The following is a 22,785-nucleotide window of genomic DNA, read 5'->3' on the forward strand; positions in this document are numbered from 1 at the left end:
CATGAGGATGTTATTCCTAATATTGTTGCAAAGGGGGAGGCAACAGATAAATTGGACAAACTTGATGATGTTCTAAGGGTAGAAAGGGAATTGAAGAGAGTGGATCCCAATTTTAAGGGATTTTATGTGGATATCCCCTATCCTCATAGGATTAGGAAGATGATCACTGACCATGCTGAAATTATGGCCGAAATGCCAGAGGGACCCATAGGAGAAGAGGAGATGGTGTGCCCTAACAACCCTGAGACTGATGTGGTTCCATAAATCGAGGGCGATGAGCCTGCTAAGGGATCATAGGTCACTAAGGGAAACAAGAGACAAAAGATTGCCCATATCCCTGCAAAAGTAAAACAAATAACACTACAATTTCTACCTCGTAGAAATCAATACTTTGTTGATTTAAGGAAAAATTATATATAAGGCATGGTCAAGGTAGTTGAGAGCATAATCAAAAATCTAGAGCTAGTAGCAGCAAGGACAAGATCATCCATGCCCAACAATTTATGGAAGATGATGAATTCATCAAATCAATTGTGTTTAAGAGATTTTTGTATAAGGTAAAACAAAGTGAGTTGATATTGAAGATGAAACAAGGAGAGTTACATGAGTAGAAATTAGAACTAGTTGAGAAGTTGCAAGCTATGATCCTAAGATTGAAGTTATGACTCTGGAGGAGGCAAGGGACCTTGTATAGAGAAGTGGAATATTGCTGGTACCTGGCTAGGATTTGGAGCAAGCGTTTATCTGTGATTATATCAGGAGACAAGAAAATGCCACCTCATATGAGGCATATGGTGCTAATGGATTGCAAAGAGGAATAGGTTTTGACATTGACAACAAGTTTCTCGCAATTTGGACCGAGGCCCCTGCATCAAATAAGCCTAAGTTGATAGATGTGTAGAACACAGAACAGGGCAACATGATTGTGTGGACTTTATACGGCACTTTGAGCACAAAAATCTCAAAGGTCGTGAAACATTTTACTTTCACGAATGAGGCCAAGGTAGAAGAGATAAAGACCAAACTTGCCAAGTTTCTACATGACTATGTAGATGTGAAGAAGCTCTATGAGGATGAACTTAAGAAAAGCCATGTTTACAAGGAAAAAATTGAAGGTCCAAGTACTAGAGGAAAAAGTTGCATCCCTCAGAGAGAAACTTGCAAATGCAAAGCAAGTGATTACTATAAAGCAGAGCCAAGGACATGATAATCATGAGTAACTAGCTAAAGATACAATTGAGGCCCCAACACAAATAGATAAACTGAAGGAAAATGATAAATCAAAAACTAGCAAAATGAGCATTGATGCTCCACCAACTCAACAAGGAGATGAGGAAAGGATAGTTGTCCTTAAGAGTTTGATGAGCCACAGGGTTGAAACTCTAAGGAGTATAGCGCAATAGGCTCATAATTTTTATGTTGCTTTACAAAGTGTTGAGCAATTCTATAATGAGGCACTTTCATAGCTATCACCCACGTTCAATTTGTGGGAGCCATATATGTAGTTCTTAGATAGGCTTATTGTACTAATGGCTAAGAAGCCTAGTTTTCCTAATAAGATAATCACAATGAAGAAGGGTTTATAGGTAGTCAAAGAACTAATTGGCTTCTTGATTGGCAAATTGCATTTCATACAAGGGAAGATAAAAGTTTTATCTCAGGGAATTTAGCCCTACATACAACAAATTTTGGATACCACTAATACATTGAGGGATTGGCAAGAATGATTTGATTCCTTTGGTGTCATTTTGACTTAGGAGGCCACTGTGGCAATTTTTTAAGACAACTCGGATACCCCTTATAATAAGTTGATTGACTCCATGTTCAAAACATAAATAGATTTGAATAAATTCATAATGGAGTGTAAAGCCATAACAAATGTCAGGTGGACTAAAGCCAAAAAGTCCCTACAAGAGGTCAAAACTATAGAATGGCCAACCCAGTGAGAGATCTATGTGTGGGAAGCTATGGGAGAAATAAAGGCCTTATCGGTAGGAAGCAGCTGCAATATTATTAAGATTAAAGGCAAAAGAGAGATTAAAAGATAAGATCAGATACACTGATCACTTTATCAGAAAGATAATACAATCATAAATATTCATATCAAATTTTATAGCTTTGAGGATGCGGATGGAAGAAGAAGATAAAGAGGAGTAAAGTCAAAGTGCATGACGTAAATTTTCACATGTTGACTTTTTCAGCTACTTCCTCTTTTTTGATCAAACACTAACAAATGTCTTGTATAGATTTTTGGGCATGTCTTGCCACTTTTTGTATCCATTCAAGTTTTGAAATGTGTCCTCCCCCCATCTGTAGCTTGTTGCAATCCTTTATAAGAATTTCCAAGATGTGGAGTTGAGGTTGGAAGTCTGTATATTTTTTCAGTCTATGTTATTTTACAGTCTGTCTAGTCCTTTTGTGATTGTTGGAATGTATTCAAACTTGTGAACTTGAGAGAATAATGAATACCAATGATCAAATGGCCAAGTTCTGAGTTATATTGTGAGCCTATATCTAGTGTTGTATGTATTCTCAAAGGAAATTAATACAGAAGGAATTTTTTGCATATCTGTGTATTTGAACTTTGTCTCCTTGTATAATTTGTGATCTTGAGATTGAAATGAGCAATGTTCTTTTAGTTTAATATAATTCAGATAGATTGTATATCTCTTGTTGATTGCATTTAGTTGAAGGAATTAAGTAATTGCTTTCAATAAGAGGTAGGGTTTTGGGTATAAGAGAGGGATATGATAAGAATGAGGTTCAAAATTCACTATTGATAAATTTAATTGCAAGTCAGTTGAATAGGTCCAAGACTGTTGGTATTGACTCTATATAGCAATAGACAAGGCATTGATCACTTAATTTTAGTTGCAAGTTGATAGTTTATACAATTGCAAGGTAGATACATTAATTATAACCAATTTTCCATTTCAAGTAATCAAGAACTAAAGTTGTTGGTTAGCACTTATTTGTAATTGCTTTCCTATTGTTTAAAAATAGCCATTGTATTCAAGAAGTTTATTACAAATCTAAGAAGTTTATGACCACTTTCTACTATAGGGGATAATATTGAAGATAAGAATATCATGAAATTTGTGCGATAAATCTCTGAGGTTTACCCACCTTGGCCCTACGGAGCCTAAAGTGAAGGGAGTATTCATATACTCTGTTGAAGTTGGTCCATAAGCTAATACTAATCGCACTAAATATAGGATTTGGCTAATCCTTAGGTTGGCCTTTGTCTTATGTTTTCTGGTATTGGGTTTGAGGTACCTAGTAGTCTAAAAAACAACCAACAAAATGGCAACTCTACTAGGGAGTAGTAAAAAAAAAATTCTTATATGAGATATATTCTTGGACCGTTGTCTATCCTGTGCCTTGATAGCAAAGTAAGTTGTGTCACTCAATTTTTGGTGACAAAGGTTTTCTGATTGGTCTTCCCTATTAGAATTTTTCCCATGCTATTTTCAATCTAAAAGGTCATTTTCAAACACTTTCCCCTTCAGGGGGTGGCGACTCAAGTTAAAGGTTTTTGTAGCTAGTGCAAATTTTTTCTAAAAATTTTCAACCAAAGGATGATAGAAAGAAGAATACCTGAGCTTTTACTAAGGCCAGCCCAGAGATACCCCTATGCACTGAGTTACCTCCTACAGGTATGAAGAACCAAAATAAGAGGGTAGACCCTAACCCTATGTGGAAGCCTAGGGCTAGTGTATCAGCTCATTCTCAATACCAACCTGTTGTGGAAGGAGTGTCATCCATCTTAAGCTCTAAATCTAAAACCAATATGCTATTAGGAGAAACATTCGCTACCCCATGTCAAGAAAAGAAAATATATCATGACAAAAGTGTGTCCTCAATCGGGAATATTCGTTGTAGGCCTGATTTGGTAAATGAATTAAACCATAGATGGGGACATAGGGGCAATATGGATATGGATTTTACTCCTAGGAAAGGTCAGTATGAGGAGAGAAATCTCATAGACCTGGATGAATAAGTTCATAAGCTACTTTTGCAGACCCTGAGGATTTAATTTCAGAAGTAGGAGCCCTTAGAAAGAAGGTTGCAGAAGAAGAGGCCAAACGTATACATTTGAAAAAAGAGAAAGAACGAATCACTTTGAATACTCTCATTGAAAGAGACAATTTTCTTAGGAGAATGGCTTCCCTACAAGAGTAAAATAAGAGACTAGAGGAAAAATACCTAAGCTACATTCTAATATATTTTTCTAAGCTTGACCTAGAATCAAAAAAGGTCCGGAAGGAGAAGGAAGATTTAGCAAAAGAACTAGAGAAGGTAGAGAATGAAGCTCGAGCAGTTGAAACTAGGACAAAGATCCAATTTATTAAGTCTAACTTTGCATTAGCTTTTCAACTAGGCCAATCTTCACAGGCTACCCCATTTGTCCCTGTTATTGGACCTCTGATAATGGGTCAAAGCTCTTCACACTCAATCCCTGCCTCAACTTCTGCAACTACTGGCCAGATCCCTACTTTTTAAAGAGCCTAACAGCCCCAAGTCCCTAACCAAGTTCAAGTTGTTGGGGCAAGTACATCAAATGTGGCAAGTTTCCAAAGGAAACCAATTTATATGGAAAAATACAAACAAATATCCTTCTTAGGTATCCCTGCTTTCCCACATCCCATCTCCAATGACCTTAGAGACAAAGTTATAAAATTCTCTGGAAATAATGCCATCACTAGTGAGGAACACCTCAAGAAGTTCATTGACATGCTCAATGAATATGAGGTGGAACATGAGGATGTGGTGATGAAGCTTTTTGTTCATTCATTGATAGAGGATGCTAGATATTGGTTCATAAGATTACCAGATGACAGTGTAACCTCTTGGAGTGACTTAGAAAATTTGTTAAAACAACAATATGTTGATAACACCAATGCCAGCTTTGTGTTAAATGAGTTCAATAACATAAAGAAGGGTGCAAATAAATCCACTTTTGACTTTAATGTCAGATTTTAGAAGGGAATGTACAAACTGTTCCAAGTAATGAGGTTGAATGAGGATGTGGCTAACAACCTATTTCAATGCTTTTGATTGTAAAATGCCCTATAATCTCAGGGATAAGGATCCTAAAGCATTGAGGGAAGGCTTATAAGATGGAAGTAAATATAGAAATAATAGAAAGCCTTCTGGTAAAGTTGGAAGAAGGGATGACCCTAAACTATTCAATCCTAGAAATAAGAAGAAGCTGAAAAACCTACTGTAGGAAAGAAGCCTAAGGAGGATATAATGGGTCAAGTTTTAACCCTATTAAAGAAGATGAATCCACCAACCTACCAAGAAAATAAGCCAAATTTTTCTAAGAAGGCTCCTTTCAATAATAATTTTAATAGGCAACCCAGAATGCAAAGTTATCCTTATACTACTCAGTGGAAGCATGGCAAGCCAATCCTAAATCCTGCTCAAGGAAACAAAGATAAAGGCCCCCTAGACCCTTTATAAAGGAATTCAATAAATATGACTGATGGAGTGCCTTGGTGCAATATATGCAAGTCACCTCATTCGCCTTATTTTTGTGCAATAGCCCAACATTTCTCTACAGATCAACAGGAACAAAATGAGGATTCAAATGAAGGAGAAGATCATGATGACATTGGTTCTAATATGATAAATTTGTGTAATGATGGGTTTGAATCTGATTTAGGTGAATCGGCACATGATGTTGCAGACCAGAGAAGTGCTTATCAAGTACACCATCAATAGGTGTTTTCTGATGGTGAGGATTATGATGATGATAAGGTATGTAGTAGATTGTCAAATACAACCCACACAAACTTAAGGAAGCCATCCAACGAGGAGATTGATACAATTATTGCTGAGATAATAGCTCAAGTTCATAGCACCTACAATATGAGAAACATGAATGTCAACAATATTGTTGATAAGTCTTCTAGTATATTCATTAAGGATATTTCTCACAAAGCAAATGATGAGAAAAGAAAAGAGGATCCAGTGGTTGCAAAGGTCAAGGATATTAAGACCAAGAAGTGGGAACCAAAGAAAAAGGTGCAATTTCAAAGAGTTGAAACTGTCCAGACCAATGTACAAGAAAAGAAATCAGATTTTGATATCTTCAAGTCAAAGGAGGTTCTTATTGTTCAAACGCCTGCAGCCATAGGTATTTCTATTAAGCCTACTACTGTCAAGGTCCTTTTATTAGAAATGTTTAGGATAATGGAATACAAAAATAAGGTTTTATCTTGGTTGGAAGGGATAGGAAATACAAATGTTGTCACACAAGAACCAACAATCTTATCATCTAATGCATCAAAGGATAAAGAAGATAAAGAAGCCATGTCCTAAATACCTCAAATGTATTTGGACAATTCATCTGTAGCATACCTAGATGATTTTGATCCTTTCTTCCTTAGCCTGGTTATAAATGGTAAAACTCCGAGGAATTGTATGATTGACTCTGGTGCATCTATTAATATCATGCCTTTTAAGTTTATAAAGGCCCTTAACTTAAAGGTTGATACCAAACATGGTAGATGTAGGCCAATGGATGCTAGAGAAGTACGTCATAGGAACTATCAATGCCTTACCTTTCAAACTTTCTACTTACCCTAATGTAGAGTTGTTTATGGTTATCCTTGTGGTTGACATCCCCCCCCATTATGGAATGTTGCTCTCTAGGAAATGGAGTGTTGCAATGGGAGGTATCTTATAGTGTGATTTATCATATGCTACTTTCCATATAGGGGAAAAGGTTATCAAGGTTAATAGGGAGCCAAGGGCTACTCATATCTTTGAAGATAGTATTGATAGGGATGCCACTTGTTTTCTAGACACTGAGGTAAATGCATCTAGAGAAAAACTTATTATCCAAGAAACTGAATAACCACCCCCCAAGATTACACAAGAGGTAGCTACATTGTTTAGACTCACAAAGGATATGGACCATGTATTTTGATGGGGCAAGTTCTAGAGAAGGTTCAAAAGCAAGGGTAGTATTTATATTCCCAAAGAAAAACACATTTAGATACTCATTCACCTTGAACTTTACATGTACCAACAATGTTGCAGAATATGAAGCATTGCTGCTAGGATTGAAGGTTACAACTAGTCATAGAATCAAGAAGTTGCATCTCATTGGGGATTCTGAATTAGTCGTGTCTCAAATTAAAGAAACTTATGCCTCTAAGAACAAAAGATTGAAACAATATAGGAATGTTGTCAAGGATCATATAGAATCATTTGACGCTTTTGGTATTTCTTGGATGGATAGGGGAAATAATAAAATGGTTGATTTGCTTGCTAATGTGGCAATCAAGCTGGATCACATTTCATTTGCAAGTGTATCTACATGTGAAGTGCAGAATCGGCCTTCTATTCTTGACAACGTAGAAAATTGGCATGTTTTTGAAGATGATAAAGACATTTTAAATTTTCTGCTTAATGAGGATAAATATCATGGTCAAGAATTGGATTGTAGTACTTTTGTGGAAATAGCAAATGGAAAATAGACCATCTTTGGTAAAGAAATCTTATAGCTAAAAACTAACAAGGTCCCTAAGGGTTTAGTAGTGTTGGAGAATGCCTATCATAATCAAGATAGAATGCAGGTAGACATCGAAGATAACAAGCCCCAAGAACTTGAAGAAATTAATTTGGGCACTGTTGAAACTCCAAAAAAGGTATACATTGGAAAGACCTTATCTCCCACAATTAGGAAAACTTTGATAGATTTGTTGAGGAAATTTAGACATGTCTTTGCATGGTCATATGATGACCTTAAAGCCTGTAGAGAAGATCTTTTCCATCATGGCATACCTCTTAAGTAGGGAATCAAGCCTTTCAGACAAAAATAGAGATATGTCAATCCCACTTTAGCTCCTAAGATGTAAGAAGAAATTATGAAGCTTAGGGATGGGGGAATAATTAAGCCAATTAGACATTCTTCTTGGGTGTCTAATCTGGTACTAGTCAAAAAAAAAGAATGGTGACATCAGGCTTTGTGTTGATTTTAGAAATCTAAATGTAGCATCCCTGAAAGATAACTATGGACTGCCTAACATGGAGGCCATGTTGCAACGAGTCACCAGCTCCGAGCTAATGTCAGTGATGGATGGTTTCTTTGGATATAATTAGGTCCTAGTGGATGAAAAGTAACAATTCAAGACAACCTTCACTACACCATGGGGAACGTATGTTTATGTAAGAATGCCCTTTGGTCTAATCAATACAGGGGCAACATTTCAGAGGGCCATGGATGTAGCTTTTGATGAGTATATTGATAAATTTATGGTTGTCTATCAAGATGACTTAACTACATATTTAGGGAGGGCTGAAGATCATTGTAAACATTTAAAAAATATTTTTATCAAAGCTCTAGAATATAGGGTCTCTTTGAACCCAAAGAAATACACATTTGGGGTGACAAAAGGAAATTTGCTTGGCCATATTGTATCCAAGGAAGGGGTCAATATTGATCCTGAAAGGGTAACAACCATTGAGAAAGTACCAAGACCTAAGAATGTTAAAGGTATACAATCCTTCTTTAGGCAAGTGAATTTCTTAAGGAGATTTGTGACCAATTTTTCTAAAATCAGTAAACCAATCTCAAAATTGCTCAAGAAAGGAGCAACTATCAGTTGGGAAGGTAAGCATATCTATGTATTTCAACTTTGTCTCCTTCCTTGCATAATCTGTGATCTTGAGATTGAAATGAGCAATGTTATTTTAGTGTAATACAATTTAGATAGATTGTATATCTCTTGTTGATTGCATTTAGTTCAAGGAATTAAGTAATTGCTTTCAATAAGAGATAGGGTTTTGGGTATATGAGAGGGATATGATAAAAATGAGGTTAAGAGTTCACTGTTGACAAATCTAACTGCATGTTAGTTAAATGGGTCCAAGACTACTAGTATTGACTCTATATAACAATGAATAAGGCACTGATCACTTAATTTCAGTTGCAAGTTGATAGTTCATACAATCCCAAGATAGATACATTAATTATAACCAATTTTCCGTTTCAAGTAATTAAGAACTAAAGTTGTTGGTTAGCCCTTATTTGTAATTGCTTTCCTATTGATTACAAATAGCCAATGTATTCAAGAAGTTTAATACAAATCTAACAAGAAGATTATGACCACTTTCTATTATACGGGATAATCTTGAAGATAAGAATATCATGAAATTTGTCAGATAAATCCTTGAGGTTTACCCAGCTTGGCCCTGCAAAGCCTAAAGTGAAGGGAGTATTCGTGTACTCTATTGAAGTTGGTCCAGAAGCCAAGACTAATCACACTAAATACAGGATTTGGCTAATCCTTAGGTTGGCTATTGTCTTATGTTTTCTGGTATTGGGTTTAAGGTACCTTAGTAGTCTAAAAAACAACCAACAACCCTTATAAGTGTTTTTTAAAATAATAACAATAAGATTTCTCTGGTTAACTTAAGAAATGTTTGTAAGAGGCAAAGGCTCTCGCTGAGAAGGGTCTGAAAAGTCATCTTGTCATCTTGTTAAAAAAATGGAATATGGATTTCTAGTTTTAGTCATTATGTTGATAGTCAAATTTTCACAGTAATACGGAATCATCATTCTAGTTGTGATTAACTATAAACCTTAACAAAATAATAAGGTCAAGATCTTCGCAATATCTATCTTATCAAAATATTTTTAATTCCCTTTCCAATAATCATGCATAGTCAATTTATTAATAAAGGGGCTATCGAGAGAATATGAACTAGACTTTAGGTATTGTTCTTTTGAGGAGATAATATGGTAGCATTTAATCAATATTTACTTTTATTCCCTCCTTTTATTAAGAAAAATGACTCCTAGCTAGTATCATATTGTTTTCTCTCTTAAACAGTACTAACAAATTGTCTTAGTCCGAAGAAAGGCTTGTCTTGGTTTTATGGCAAGTTTATCTTCAATAGGAACAAGGCCTCAAATTTAGAAAGATTCTTTCAGCCATAATCCTTCCTCACTAAATGTCCTTTTGAGAAAGAATGTAAAGGGAATTATACTATGTGTTGAGATATCTTTGTAATGATATTTATCTTAATGTCTATATGTAATTCTCAAGCTTTGTAAAAGAGGGTATGCCTTCTTTAAAGTACCTATTTAGGACATATGTACTTGTACAAGACAAAATAGGGAATATGTACTTGTACAATACTTCAGTCCAATGCTACACTGGGAGTTTTTTAACCTTGTTCGTTTTCCTTTGGTGTCTGCACTTGAATGGGGTATTTGTGAAAATACTTCAAAATTAATAAAACAAAATGGGCATTTGCCTTTTATTTATTAAAAAAATTGAGTTTTTATATATATATAGATAGATAATATCCATTTTACACAAAATGATCGTACATAATTTTTTTATTTTTTTTTAGATTTAATTGTTAGAAAAATTTCAAATTAATGATGTAACTAATTTTTTGTTTTGATCAGTAAGAGGCCAAAGCCAAGGTTCATTATTATTATTTGTTGTGATTAATTAGTTCAAATATTAGTTAATCTTGAGTAGGTTCGAACCCAAGACCTCCCAATTAAGAGACTCACAATTCATCGTTGTGTTGTAGGCTCTTGCTTAATTAATGATGTAGCTATTGATATGTTACTTATTGCAACAATTGGATGGTTCTTTAAAGACTTTCACAAAATGTGTTCTATAGATTTACAAATTTGTCATGCAAAATTATCACAAACAAACTCACACATTATTCAAGACATAAGCTAAACACAATTTTTTGAAGACGAGAATAATTTCAATAATAGTACATGTACGACTTGTTTAAATAACATTTTATAAGAACTCCCCTGTATAAGGGTACAGTCTAAGCCCTCGTGATTTTCCCAACTCAAATCACAAAGCCCTTCATTTAAATGCATTGCACTATTGACAGAAACATTGAGGCTTCGCATCACTTGTTATTCTTGGAACCCCCTTAAAAAATCTTCATAGAACTCTTAGATAAATACAACCAAGACCTATTTCCTCATTTTATATTATGTTTAGTTCACATGTCATTTCCTCTTTTTATACTATATTTAATTTACATATTCAAGCAATGTTGTTCATGATAAACTAGTCACTATTTCTTATTTATTTTTAGAAACATCTCTATTATAGTCATATAAAAGTCACCCTAATAAAATGATGTGTGTGTGTGTGTGTGTGTGTGTGTGTGTGTGTGTGTGTGTGTGTGTGTGTGTGTGTGTATGTATATCTATATGTATATATATGTGTGTGTATATGTCTATGTATATGTGTATGTATATGTATATATATGTATACGTATACATATACATACACATACACATACACATGTATATGTATATGTGTGTGTGTGTGTGTGTGTGTGTATGTGTGTGTGTGTGTGTGTGTGTGTGTGTATAATCAATTTTATTTTTAAAATTCAACATATTGTTCTTTACCTTTTGTAAATTTGTCATTTTTCTTAGTTGTACATAAATGAAGTGAGATGTATATACTCCTATATATCTTTTACATTTAAAAAAATAAACAAATAATGTTAGAAAGCTAAGTAAATAATTATAGAAATAACTTACAAGACATTTGCATAGTAATCTTGCATTATTTCTCTCCATTGTGGCAAAAGATCTGACATCTCATAAAAGATAGAAACATTAAAATAATGTTCAAATACAATCAAACATATTGTAGACTAAATATTAAAAATATTTTATATACAAATAAAGTAAAAAGAAACTATTATGTTAAAAAATCATATATTTAACTTTGTTAAATATATGATTTTTGTTCCTATTAAGAACAATAAGCATGGTAATGTGTGTTCTAAATATATAGAATAATAAAATTAATGTTATTCTAAAAGCATTACCATTAACCATAATGCATAAATAAAAGAACACAATTTTAAATCTTATTTTATATTGAAAAAGAAACATGTATAAATATACTAAAGAAGTATTTATAAATTCACCTTCTCTTAGGAATCTTGGATCTTGGATATAATAACATCTAGTGCTTTGAGAAAATTATAAATTTAAAAAAATTATGATAAAAATATATCTCATCAGTATCTTTGTTACCTTTCTATTAAAAAAAGAAAAATACATTTTGATCTATAAAAATTAAGTAATATCAAACCAAAAAACTTATGTCTAAATTACTATTAAAGTCACTTCATCTCTCAAAAAAATATATAATTTGAAAGGAAATGGAATGGAATAGAATCAATTACATCCTCTAGGTATTGATGTTACAAATCTAACCTTGAAAGAACTACATCATTATTGTTTTTCACAAATAAGTTATGGTGAACTGAGTGATTGTCACTCTTTAAAAATGTTGAAGTTTTTCATATAACCCAATTTTTAAAGGAAAAGGAAAATGGTCACAAACAAATTCAAATTTTGTTTTAAAAAAGGTAGAAACTAGAAATAAAATGCAAACAAAATAGTAGTTTAAATGGCCTTCAAATTCTTAACCTTATTATACAAACAAGCATCTGAAAGTGAAGGGTTTTTCTAAAAATATTCATTTCATTATGAAAGTTGACCAAAAAGTTGTAACCAGTATTGTGGGACCACCGAATTTAGGGAAAGACATGCTCTTTTTGAAGGATATTTCCAAGGAGAGAGGTCTCTTCCCTCTACCTACAATATAGACGGCTTTCAGAACTATTGCATTTTGTGCTTGGGAGAGAAAGTCTAGGGCCATATAGTTTGCAATAGTGGCAAATCCTCATGGATTAATCTCAAAAACAAGATTTTTACTGACAAACAAATTTAAAATGGTTGAAAGGAAACTTCAGATAATAGTTTTATAGACATCATTATTAGCTTGGAGGATAACTCTCTGCTAGATCAAGATAATAAGGATGAATACTTTGTAAACCTGACCCCTTCTAGAATTTGGTGTAGGGAGGAATGAAGAACTAGGGCCAGAGGCACACCCAACTATCAAAAACACCATGCAAGAGTTAACACAGTGGAAACACAACACAAAAAATAGAACCAAAGCAGGAAGAAGAGCAAAACACTTTTATTGATTCATCAAATAATCAGCATACGTGCCTAGTTGTAAGGCCTTCTGGGTTACGACCAGATACAAAATACATTCAAATCCATGATCCAACTTCTAATTTGAATTTCTGGATACATATGCTTCCAAATTTCACATCCTCTTAGTTCCATCCTAAAACTTAATCCTAGACCTCCTTATATAATTGTCTGGCCACAGGTCAACCTATCACAAAATTAAACCTTACATTAAATGCATACACAACCACAAGTCAGTCGACATCAAATATTAACTACCAATACTCAAATTAAATACCCACAAGATCAGCCCAAACTGGAACCACACAGACAACTCGGTCAAAGGACAAAAAAAAATGCTAACAAAAAAATGTTGAAACTCAGCATTGCTCAGCATATACAGGAACACTCAGCACCAATAGATTCACTCGGCACATGAAGGAACAGTTGGTCAACACAAGATTGCTACAGTAACTCGGCATCCACTACAGCTATAGTAACTCGACATCCACTGAACAACTCGACAGCAACAGAAAATTGGAAACCACTAGCACTCAACTCCAACATGCAGAATGAACAAAGATGAGAAGGATAACAAGGAAACTCAGGATGCTCTTGCATCAAAATTTCATAGTTGTATTGACCTACCTACTCTTCATAGACCTCTTCAATTAATTTCAAAGAAGATTTGGTTCTTAAACTTATTCCTAGAATTAATGTGGATAATCTAAACAAAAAAGGATAATAATTTATTAATAGTTGTACTCTATGTTGTAAAAATAGTGAGACTACAAATCACTTATTCTTTTGATGCTCCTTTGTTGTGGATGTTTGGGCTATGATTATTCCCCTGACTTTGGTGGATTAGCTTTTTCCCACCTCTCTACATTAGTTCATCGACTCATGGAAATTTGCCCCCTCAAGCACAATATTATAGGAGAACTTTCAAGACAAATGTCTCCTATGATCACTAAGGGAATGTGGAAAGAGTGAAACAATAGAAGTTTTAGATATATTTCCAAGTCAAGAAAAGAGGTCTTCATGATAATCATGAAATATCAAATAATAGAGAATTTAAATGTTTCCTCCTTTGCAACCTTTAAAGATATGTCAAACATGCAAGAAATGAGGGTCAAACATATATCGACCCTTTCTTGAAATGTGACAAATATCAATTGCTCAAAAAAGTTTCTTAGAATGTGCATGTAGTAGAGACCTCCAAAAATAGGTTGTATAAAATAATAGTTTTAACGTTTCTCTAAAAAAATTGCTAAGACTACTACTATATGGAAGTGCATTAAATTATTAAAATAATATCCTTTAAGTTAATTAATTTATATTTAATGTTTACTACTAGATATTGTAAATATCATGTATAATAGATTTTTTCTTTGATTTGTATGTTTATGTTTACAAACATCTCTTGTTTGTAAACTCTATAAGAACATTTCATTCTTTTCAAATAGATCATCCACTATTTTACCAATTATTTGTTTAGTATGGTATCATGGCAGGATTTTATATTTTATTTTAAAACTTATTAGTTTCAAATGTTTTTTCTCTTGAAAATTTTTTAATAAATTTTTCAAAATAAACTTGAGGAAATATGTGGGCCTATTCTAAGGGAATGCTCTTTCCTACCCACATTCGTCTTGTTTCTTGCAACAAACATATAAATTTTTACCATTTTTTGCTTCAAGAACCAAATACAACCCACAACTCATTATGTAACTATTAGAAAGTGAAGTCCACCAAGATAACTGAGAGGGGGCATGAATCAATTATCCAATCATTAAAATGTTTATCAACCTTATTAATCCATAACCATGTAAACAATATAACTAGCAACCATAAGAAGATACACATACACAATAACACCATATATATTAACTAGGGAAACTATTGATCAGAAGGAAAACCCTTTTGGGGATGGTGCCCATAAAATGATGTACTAATATATAAATGTTCCTTGTAAGAGGATGGACTCTGTTAAGAGCCAATGAAATACATTCAGTACATATCAGTCCCTATTAGGAGACATTGAATACCTATTAGGAGATTTCAACCCTGTTGGGAGTTGTAGAAGGCAGATGGACCCATTTTCGAAACAGCTTCAGGAGCAAAACAACTAAACTCACTACCTAACTAATTTATGTATTATTCTTTGCAGAACAATAAAAATGAATAACTCGAACTCCTCTATCCTCTTGGCCGGACCAATACCTCTTTTAGATCTTAAAACTAGATCTTCCAATTCACATCCAATAATCCCTTGGATCACTTAAGTTCACATTTACCAATTACTTTGCATATTACTCTTGAATCCACACGTCGTCACAAGGAAAATACTCCTTTCTACCATATCCTCAATATAATTCCTTGAGTCAACCTTGAGGTTTTCCCAATTAATTATAATAGGACCTCATTAAGATATTCCAATCATTTCATAACTACACAACACTGTCGGCTCACAGTCTTTACAACTTCTCACACGCACGACCTCTAACCTTGCGTACTCATTGACCTCATAATTAGGTTGTATATTTTCAATGTTTAACTTTGTGTATCATGATTATTTCTCTATTAGGAGATACAATCCAAACATTAGAAACCATTTCTCAAGCACTTTATCGGCACACTAGCCTTTGTAATTTTTGAATAACTCTCATATGTCTTTGACTCTCTATATGTGCACTTGTCCACTTAATTAGGACACAATGTAGAACATATCCTCAACTATGCTCGACCTTATCATCAATACACAGTCTGTACAACCTCATTCTTTGTCTTCTATGGTGCTAGTCTTCACAAAAACAATACTTTGTTGACATCAATGACAAACACAGTCATGAATACATGCCAATCATGCCAACCATCTCTCTAATGCTTAGGATACTCCCCAAAAGGAATACCATCAACATTCATGCTAACACTAACGTCCGTCACAAGTTTATTTTCTATTGTGGGATCATTTGTTGGGGTCGCGATTCATATTTGGGACTTGCTTTTTGTAAACCCACAATAAAATTTATGTCTTTCGACTCATGCATCTGTTTTTATCTACAAAAAAACAACCTTCTCTACTTCTCAAATACATTTCAAGTTCATTTTTTTTCTTTGAGTTGTTTGGAGATCTTTCCTTCCTTTGCAACTCTTTGTAGTCAATCTAAGCTTTAAATGACCCCTTATTTATTTATTTTATCTTCCTTATGGTCTATTTGTGTTCTCATATCATCTCTATAAATGCTTTTTGGATTCTCTATGGTGTTTTGCCAATATTTGAAGATTTTTACATTCGTGTAGGGTTTTTTTCAAAAATCTTAGCTTTCCTATTATATTCAAAATGTAAGTTTGTATGTGTGGTAGGTTTTCCCAAACCTGAATTCGATTGCTTTCAGATTTCTCTATGTGTCTCACTTGTTATGTCTCAAATTTTGTGTCTACTAGAATTTTATTTTATTTATTGATTTGGTGAGTTTTTCAAGGTGACACTTGGGTTATTTTCAAATTTTTCTAGGTGTCTTATTCTCCATGCCTTGAATTGTGTACTAGTAGATTCACATTATAATTTATGCATATAGCTACCTCTCTAATCAACACATCCAAATGTGTACATTCAGCCATCTAGGCTTCTCATTTCTTATGCCTCAAAAATCGTGCAATGACATGTTTTACCAACATTTTATTGGAAGGTAATCAAAATTTTAATGGTAGGAACTACAACAAATGGAATTACTACACGATGACCATCTTTGAAAATGGTTGTCTTGGAAAAAATGTTTTCACCACATCTACTCATCTTGCGAATAAAGGAAAAGAGAAAGATAAGTTAGATAAGTAGTATCAAGAAGTTGTCATGCTTATCAAACTTTCATTCACTAATGATAAGATCCTGCAAGTTCCTTCCAATAAGACAATAACAAATATTTAAAACCATTTGAAAGGTTTGCATGAAACATCAAACAAAAGTCATGCATTCTTTCTAAAGAACGTGCTCTTCTCAAACATGATGGATGATTAGGTATCCCTACAGAAGAATCTCAATAAAATTAATGATATTAGTGATTAGTTGGAAGCCATTGGATGTAAATTGGAAGAAGAAGAAGACATGGTGGTAATCACCTTAAATTCGCACATCTTTCTATGAGCACTTTTTTAACACTCAAAACATTGCATCCACACATTTTGATGTGTTACTTTTTATCTTTGTATAATACTTCTTCAACAAGATCAGTAGAAACAACTCATTAGCAGTCCCAACCCATATTCTAACACTTGAGCCTTCTCAACTAAATCCATAGGCAACTATCAATTATCTTAGTCTTCTCAATAGAGTCCTTCTACTCAATCATTAGAAAACCCAAAGAAGAAGAAAAATTAGTGTAACTACTTCCATATTTTTTGTCATATGAAGTTAGAGTGTCATAAATAATTAGATGGTCAAGCCAAGAAATCTAGTTCACAACCTCTAGTACATGCTCCGGAGTACACCAGATGAAACTTCCTTTTACACCTCCATGGTTATAAGACCTATATATTGTGTAAAATCCTTTGCCTAATATATTGATTCGAGTACCTCCCAACACTTCACGCATCACCACGATTGGCTTATGATTTCCAACCATTCTCAGATTTTGTTATTTTTGTAGGAGGGAAAGAGTACATTATTGTCAGAAGAGGGACTATCCAAATTTAGCCCAAGAAGGAAATTGATTTTCCTTGAGGTTACTATGTTCCAAGAATGGAACTCAATCTTCTCTCTATTAGTAAAATAATGAGACATTCTCCTCAACATGACTTTCATCTAACATTAGTAATGTATCCTTGATCGGGATACTTAGTCCACAATTAGCGTTCGTGTTGAAGATCATAGTCTTTTAAGACTTGTTGGCTCTAAGGATTCTCAAGAGACTTCTATGGTATCCCATCACTCCACTATTAGTAACCTCTCACACTAGTTGTATGGGCACTTTGTTGGTATTAGTAGACTATTAGGAGATTATTGGCATTACCTATTGGTGACAGAACTAATTGATTGGAAAATTATATGGTTATTATAAGGTTTCCATTTATAGCAGTCCATAGAATCCATACCAATTCATATGGCTATCCATAACATTGATCGGTAAGAACTAAGTCAGTTTATCACAATAGGTTGATTAGAAAAGGCACAAGTTGATCAATAAAGGAAGGACACATGTGATGGTTGGGGATGACTAAGTGACAATCGGTGACTATAAGATAGTGTTTAGAGAAATTGTAAGTAGTCAAGGAATAATTCAAATCCAGAAATATGATCACGTTAGATCAATATAAATCAAAGATGTAAGGTTACATAGGGAGAGATAACATATTTACACCAATCTGACTAGTGGACAAGTAAATCAATATGAAGGCTGACCTAGTTGGATTAATTCACTGGGATGTGTGAAAAGGATGAGAAGTTAGAGCAAGAAGCTTGAAGTTCAAATCAAGGGTCAAGATTAAGAGGCAAAAGAGTACAAGTAAAACATATAGGTTTTGTAAAAGAACGAGTGGACTATGATGACGAAGGAATAAGGAGAAGGAGAATGGACAATGGAAGTAGGAAAAGTAGCAATAAAGGAAACCTAGAAGAAAAAGTAGAGTGGTTGAGCAGTAGCAATCAAGGTACAAAGTAGACAGATGCATAGTGCAATGAAATCAAATCACAAAGAAAATTGGTTCTAACATGGAAGGAGTACCATAACCATATCAGAGATTTAGATATTTCCTATCAGTCACAATTTATAAATCCCTAAATCGGGTGAACCCTAATAGGTTCTAGTTGTAAATCCCCTAACAAAGTAGACTCTCAAAAGAATTATAAAAATCCTTTAACAAGCTAGATCCTAGCATATTTATTTGTACTTCTAAAAAGGTATAAAGTCACTTGTTGATTGTATGATCCTAATAGGAAAACTCATTTGTTCCAGTAGTGTGTTCTGTGAGTACCATCCCCATTGCAATTTTTACCTTCTAACAAGGGTTTCCTCTTAACCAAAATCATTATGTCTTGTGTTATGTATGTGTGGTGATTTGATCATACTATGCTTTATTTTTTGATATTCACATGTTTTATAGTTTCGAAGTTAGAAGGTAAGATTTATAAATAAATGGTTAAAGTTTGTAGAAATCTTATTGTATTGATTCACCACCCCCACCCCCCGCCAGCTACCTATAAATACTAACACACTTAAATGTGTAGTGTCTTTCTTATTTTGTTCAGGAAGATCTTGTCACTAGAGATTCAAACCCAAAGTCTTTGTGTCTGCAAAGCATGTCAGGCTACGAAGCAACATCGAACTCCTTTTTTCAAATGGAAACTCCTAGAGATCTTCAAAGGGTATTAAAACTAGTCCATGTTGATGTTTTTTGGCCCATGGCTACTATCTAGGCTACTCAGTCCATGTATTCTTTACTTTTTTTTAACGACTTTAGTCATAAAATGGTTATGTATCTCCCTTATCAAAAATCAAAGGTGTTTGGTGTATTTTGAGAGTTTAAATCATTTGTAGAAAAGAAGTATAGTCAACACATTATTATCTTAGAAAAGAAAATGGGAGATAGTTGTTTTCCTCTGCTCCAATTTAGGTGATCAATATGGCATCAAATGTTATTTAACAACATGCTACACCACCAGAAAAATGGTGTTGTTAGGCAACAAAAATGCACGATCACCGAATGGGCCCAAACTATGCTTGAGCACAAGAAGGTTCTAAATAAATTTTGGGCTGATTTTTTTTACACTGTCGTCTATCTTCTCAATGGCTCTCCTACAGTGGTTGTCAAAAAGAAGACTCTAGAAATAGCTTGGTCAAGTTATAAGCCAAAAATCAATCATCGTAATGCTTTTGGCTCAACTATATTTGTCAAGATCTCTGATGATAAACATACAAAGCTATATGCCATGAACTAGAAACTCATGCTAACAGGGTAAAGTGATAATCAGAAAGCCCACCACCTAGCTAACATTGAGACTAATTATCTCATATTTAGTCATGATGTATTCTTTGATAGGAAATAGGGTCATTTTTACTCCATCCTCTAATTACAAATTCAGAGTATCAGTATCTCTATGCTCAAGAATTGGATATTTTCTTTTGAATGGGTCCATCTTATAGGAGGGATTCAGTTGTAAAGGCTTTGGCTACTCGTGGTCTTGCCTCTACACCAAATGCTTCCCCTATAAGATCACCTAGACATGGAACCACACCACTTGAATTTACTCAACATTTATTTGATCTTTTATTCCGCAATAGTGACAACGGCGGCAATGACAATGAAAAAGATGATGAGATAATGACGATGACGATGACAACAATGAGGATGATGATGAGGACAATGATGAGGATGATGATGATGATGACAATGAGGATGAGGATGATGATGATAACGATGATGAGGATGAGGATCATGAGGATGTCGATGACGATGACGATGATGATGACAATGATGATGATGATGATGACAATGACGACAACGACAACAAAGATAATGATGATGATAAACCCTTGCACCTCCATGATGAAACGTACTCCCCTTAATACCACAAACACAGAACAAAAATAGAAAAATAACAACAATTTGTAAAAATAAAATATGGGCTTCTTATTATTGTCATAAATGTTAAATTACAAATTTGTGAAATACAATATGCAAACCCACATGGATGCCTTCCTTAAAATAATCTATGAGACAAAGTTATGAACTATCACCTAGAGTTGTCCTAGACAATCTATGGACATTCCTTATATAGGTATTTTTCCACCGCTTGGGAAGTTTTTAGACATCAAACCCTAACCCTTGAGGCTTACCAACCCTAAAATTATATATATATAGCCAGCTTAAAACAATTATGATATTTATTTTGGGATTTCTGGGTGGCCCAACTTCGGAAGACCATAACTTGTGAATTGTTGACCTAATTGGCTATGAGGACCCCATTCAAAAATCGAATGCTTCTAATCTATAGGGCTCACTAGTGCAAGCTCCAATAGGCGTCATTTTGAAGCCCACTACGAGCCTCTAAGGCCTTCAAAACTAAGCCTGAAGTTTTTTGTACCAAAATTGTACACCAAAAATAAGCAACAACTTCACGAATACTTGCGATGCGGCACTAAGCCTCAACTAACAGACTAATATATCCAAGATGAACACCTACCTTTGAAATTAGGACATTACAAGCTTGTATGACCGACTTACTATTGAGAAAGCCTCCACTAACAACAACTCTACACTAAGACAACCCTTACTCAAGAAACATAAACAAAATATTTTTGGGTGATGCAATGATGTGGGGATGGATGCAAAATTAGGGCCAAATGCACCCCTAAAAGTCCAAACACCTTGTTGAGTAAATACAATGAAAGCAAATAATAGAGGAAAACACCAAGGAGGGAGAGAAATAGCAAATGTCTTTATTGATTCATCACATTTTCTGCAAACATGACCGGTTGGGAGGCCTTCTGGGTTGCGGCCAACAAAAGAATTCCAAATTGAAAGTTCAAGATCAACGATCTCTACAATTTCTAATTCAAATCCGCTCTATGATCATTCACATTTCTTTTCCAACTCTCTCTATGCACTACTTCACCTAAGCCTAGACATATCTACTTATAACTTCCAAAACGGCTTACAAAAGATTCTAGATCTTTACAATAGACAAGGTTGACCTCATAATGGTCTACACGCATCCCAATGCATGATCCTTACATTAAATTCACATCTTGTAATAAATGAACAAGTCGCCTCTCACTAAGAACCTATCATAGATGAACTTGGCCAAAGAAGGAACTGAGCATCAGCAAACTAGGGAGCTCACCCGACAATTGCAAGATTCTACCAAAGCAAGAACTCAACCATCATAGGGAATTCAGTCACTATTTCCCTCAACAATAACTGACAGAATGCACAAAGATGAGCAGGACAGAAAGGCAACCCAGGATGTTCTTGCATAAGGACACACAAGATAATTTGAGAAGTGACCTCATCACATCTCAGATAGCCAAAGGAAAACCAAGACAGCTAACTTCCTCTCTTGCTAACCATGATGAATTTTTTACTAGTCTCCCTTTCCATTTGACCAAAAACTCTTCATAGTTTTAGTTCCTTGTACTTGGCGCAGTACAAGGAAGGAGATCCCCAAAAGAGATGTCCTAGCCCCCATCAAATAACCACACAGTGGAATATAAATAATAACACTAAGATTTAGATCCAGAATAACACCAATTCTCATAAAAGAATCAAAAGATTTACATCCAACATGCCCGACTGTAAGGCCTTCTGGGTAACAACCAAATACATAGGAAATTAGAATAGCAATTCTGCAAGACCTCACAAGATCCAAGTCGTAGATAGCCCAAATCTGCAATTTGGTAGAAAATTTCAAGAAGAATTTAAACTCGTGCTCGCCAACCACCAAGCACCCTTCTTGTTTCCCAAGCTGCAACTACTAGCTCTACTCAAACTTCGTTCCTCTTAGCTACTCCATGTTAAATGAATAATGATTCAAGACTCCACAAGACCCTTTACTTATACCCAATTTTTGGCCTAGCAAGTTCCAAATTAAATGAACCCTTACATTAAATACATATTTGAGCCACAAGTTGGCCTGTAATAGATATTTTTAAAAAAAATCCTTAGTTGGCTTACAACACCCATTAAATGCACTTAGGAAATATCACCAAGACCAAAATAGGTCCACACACACCCATAATCAATCTACATCACAATCATATGCTACACACATTAAATGC

At 34.3% G+C, this 22,785-nt stretch overlaps 1 protein-coding gene across 1 annotated transcript in view; it reads right to left on the bottom strand.

The window, feature by feature from the left end:
* LOC149552130 (azadirone synthase LFS-like) overlaps window positions 1-22,785 on the bottom strand; it is a 182,601-nt gene that overhangs the window by 131,968 nt on the left and 27,848 nt on the right. Inside the window, exon 4 of the mRNA XM_089787614.1 lies at window positions 11,555-11,606. Coding sequence (XP_089643740.1) covers window positions 11,555-11,606 — 52 coding nt within the window. The remainder of the gene's footprint in view (window positions 1-11,554; window positions 11,607-22,785) is intronic.

Source organism: Cupressus sempervirens, chromosome 6 (genome assembly GCF_028749045.1).
Source record: "Cupressus sempervirens isolate cs-2001-9-10 chromosome 6, ASM2874904v1, whole genome shotgun sequence".
In the NCBI taxonomy this organism is placed as follows: domain Eukaryota; kingdom Viridiplantae; phylum Streptophyta; class Pinopsida; order Cupressales; family Cupressaceae; genus Cupressus; species Cupressus sempervirens.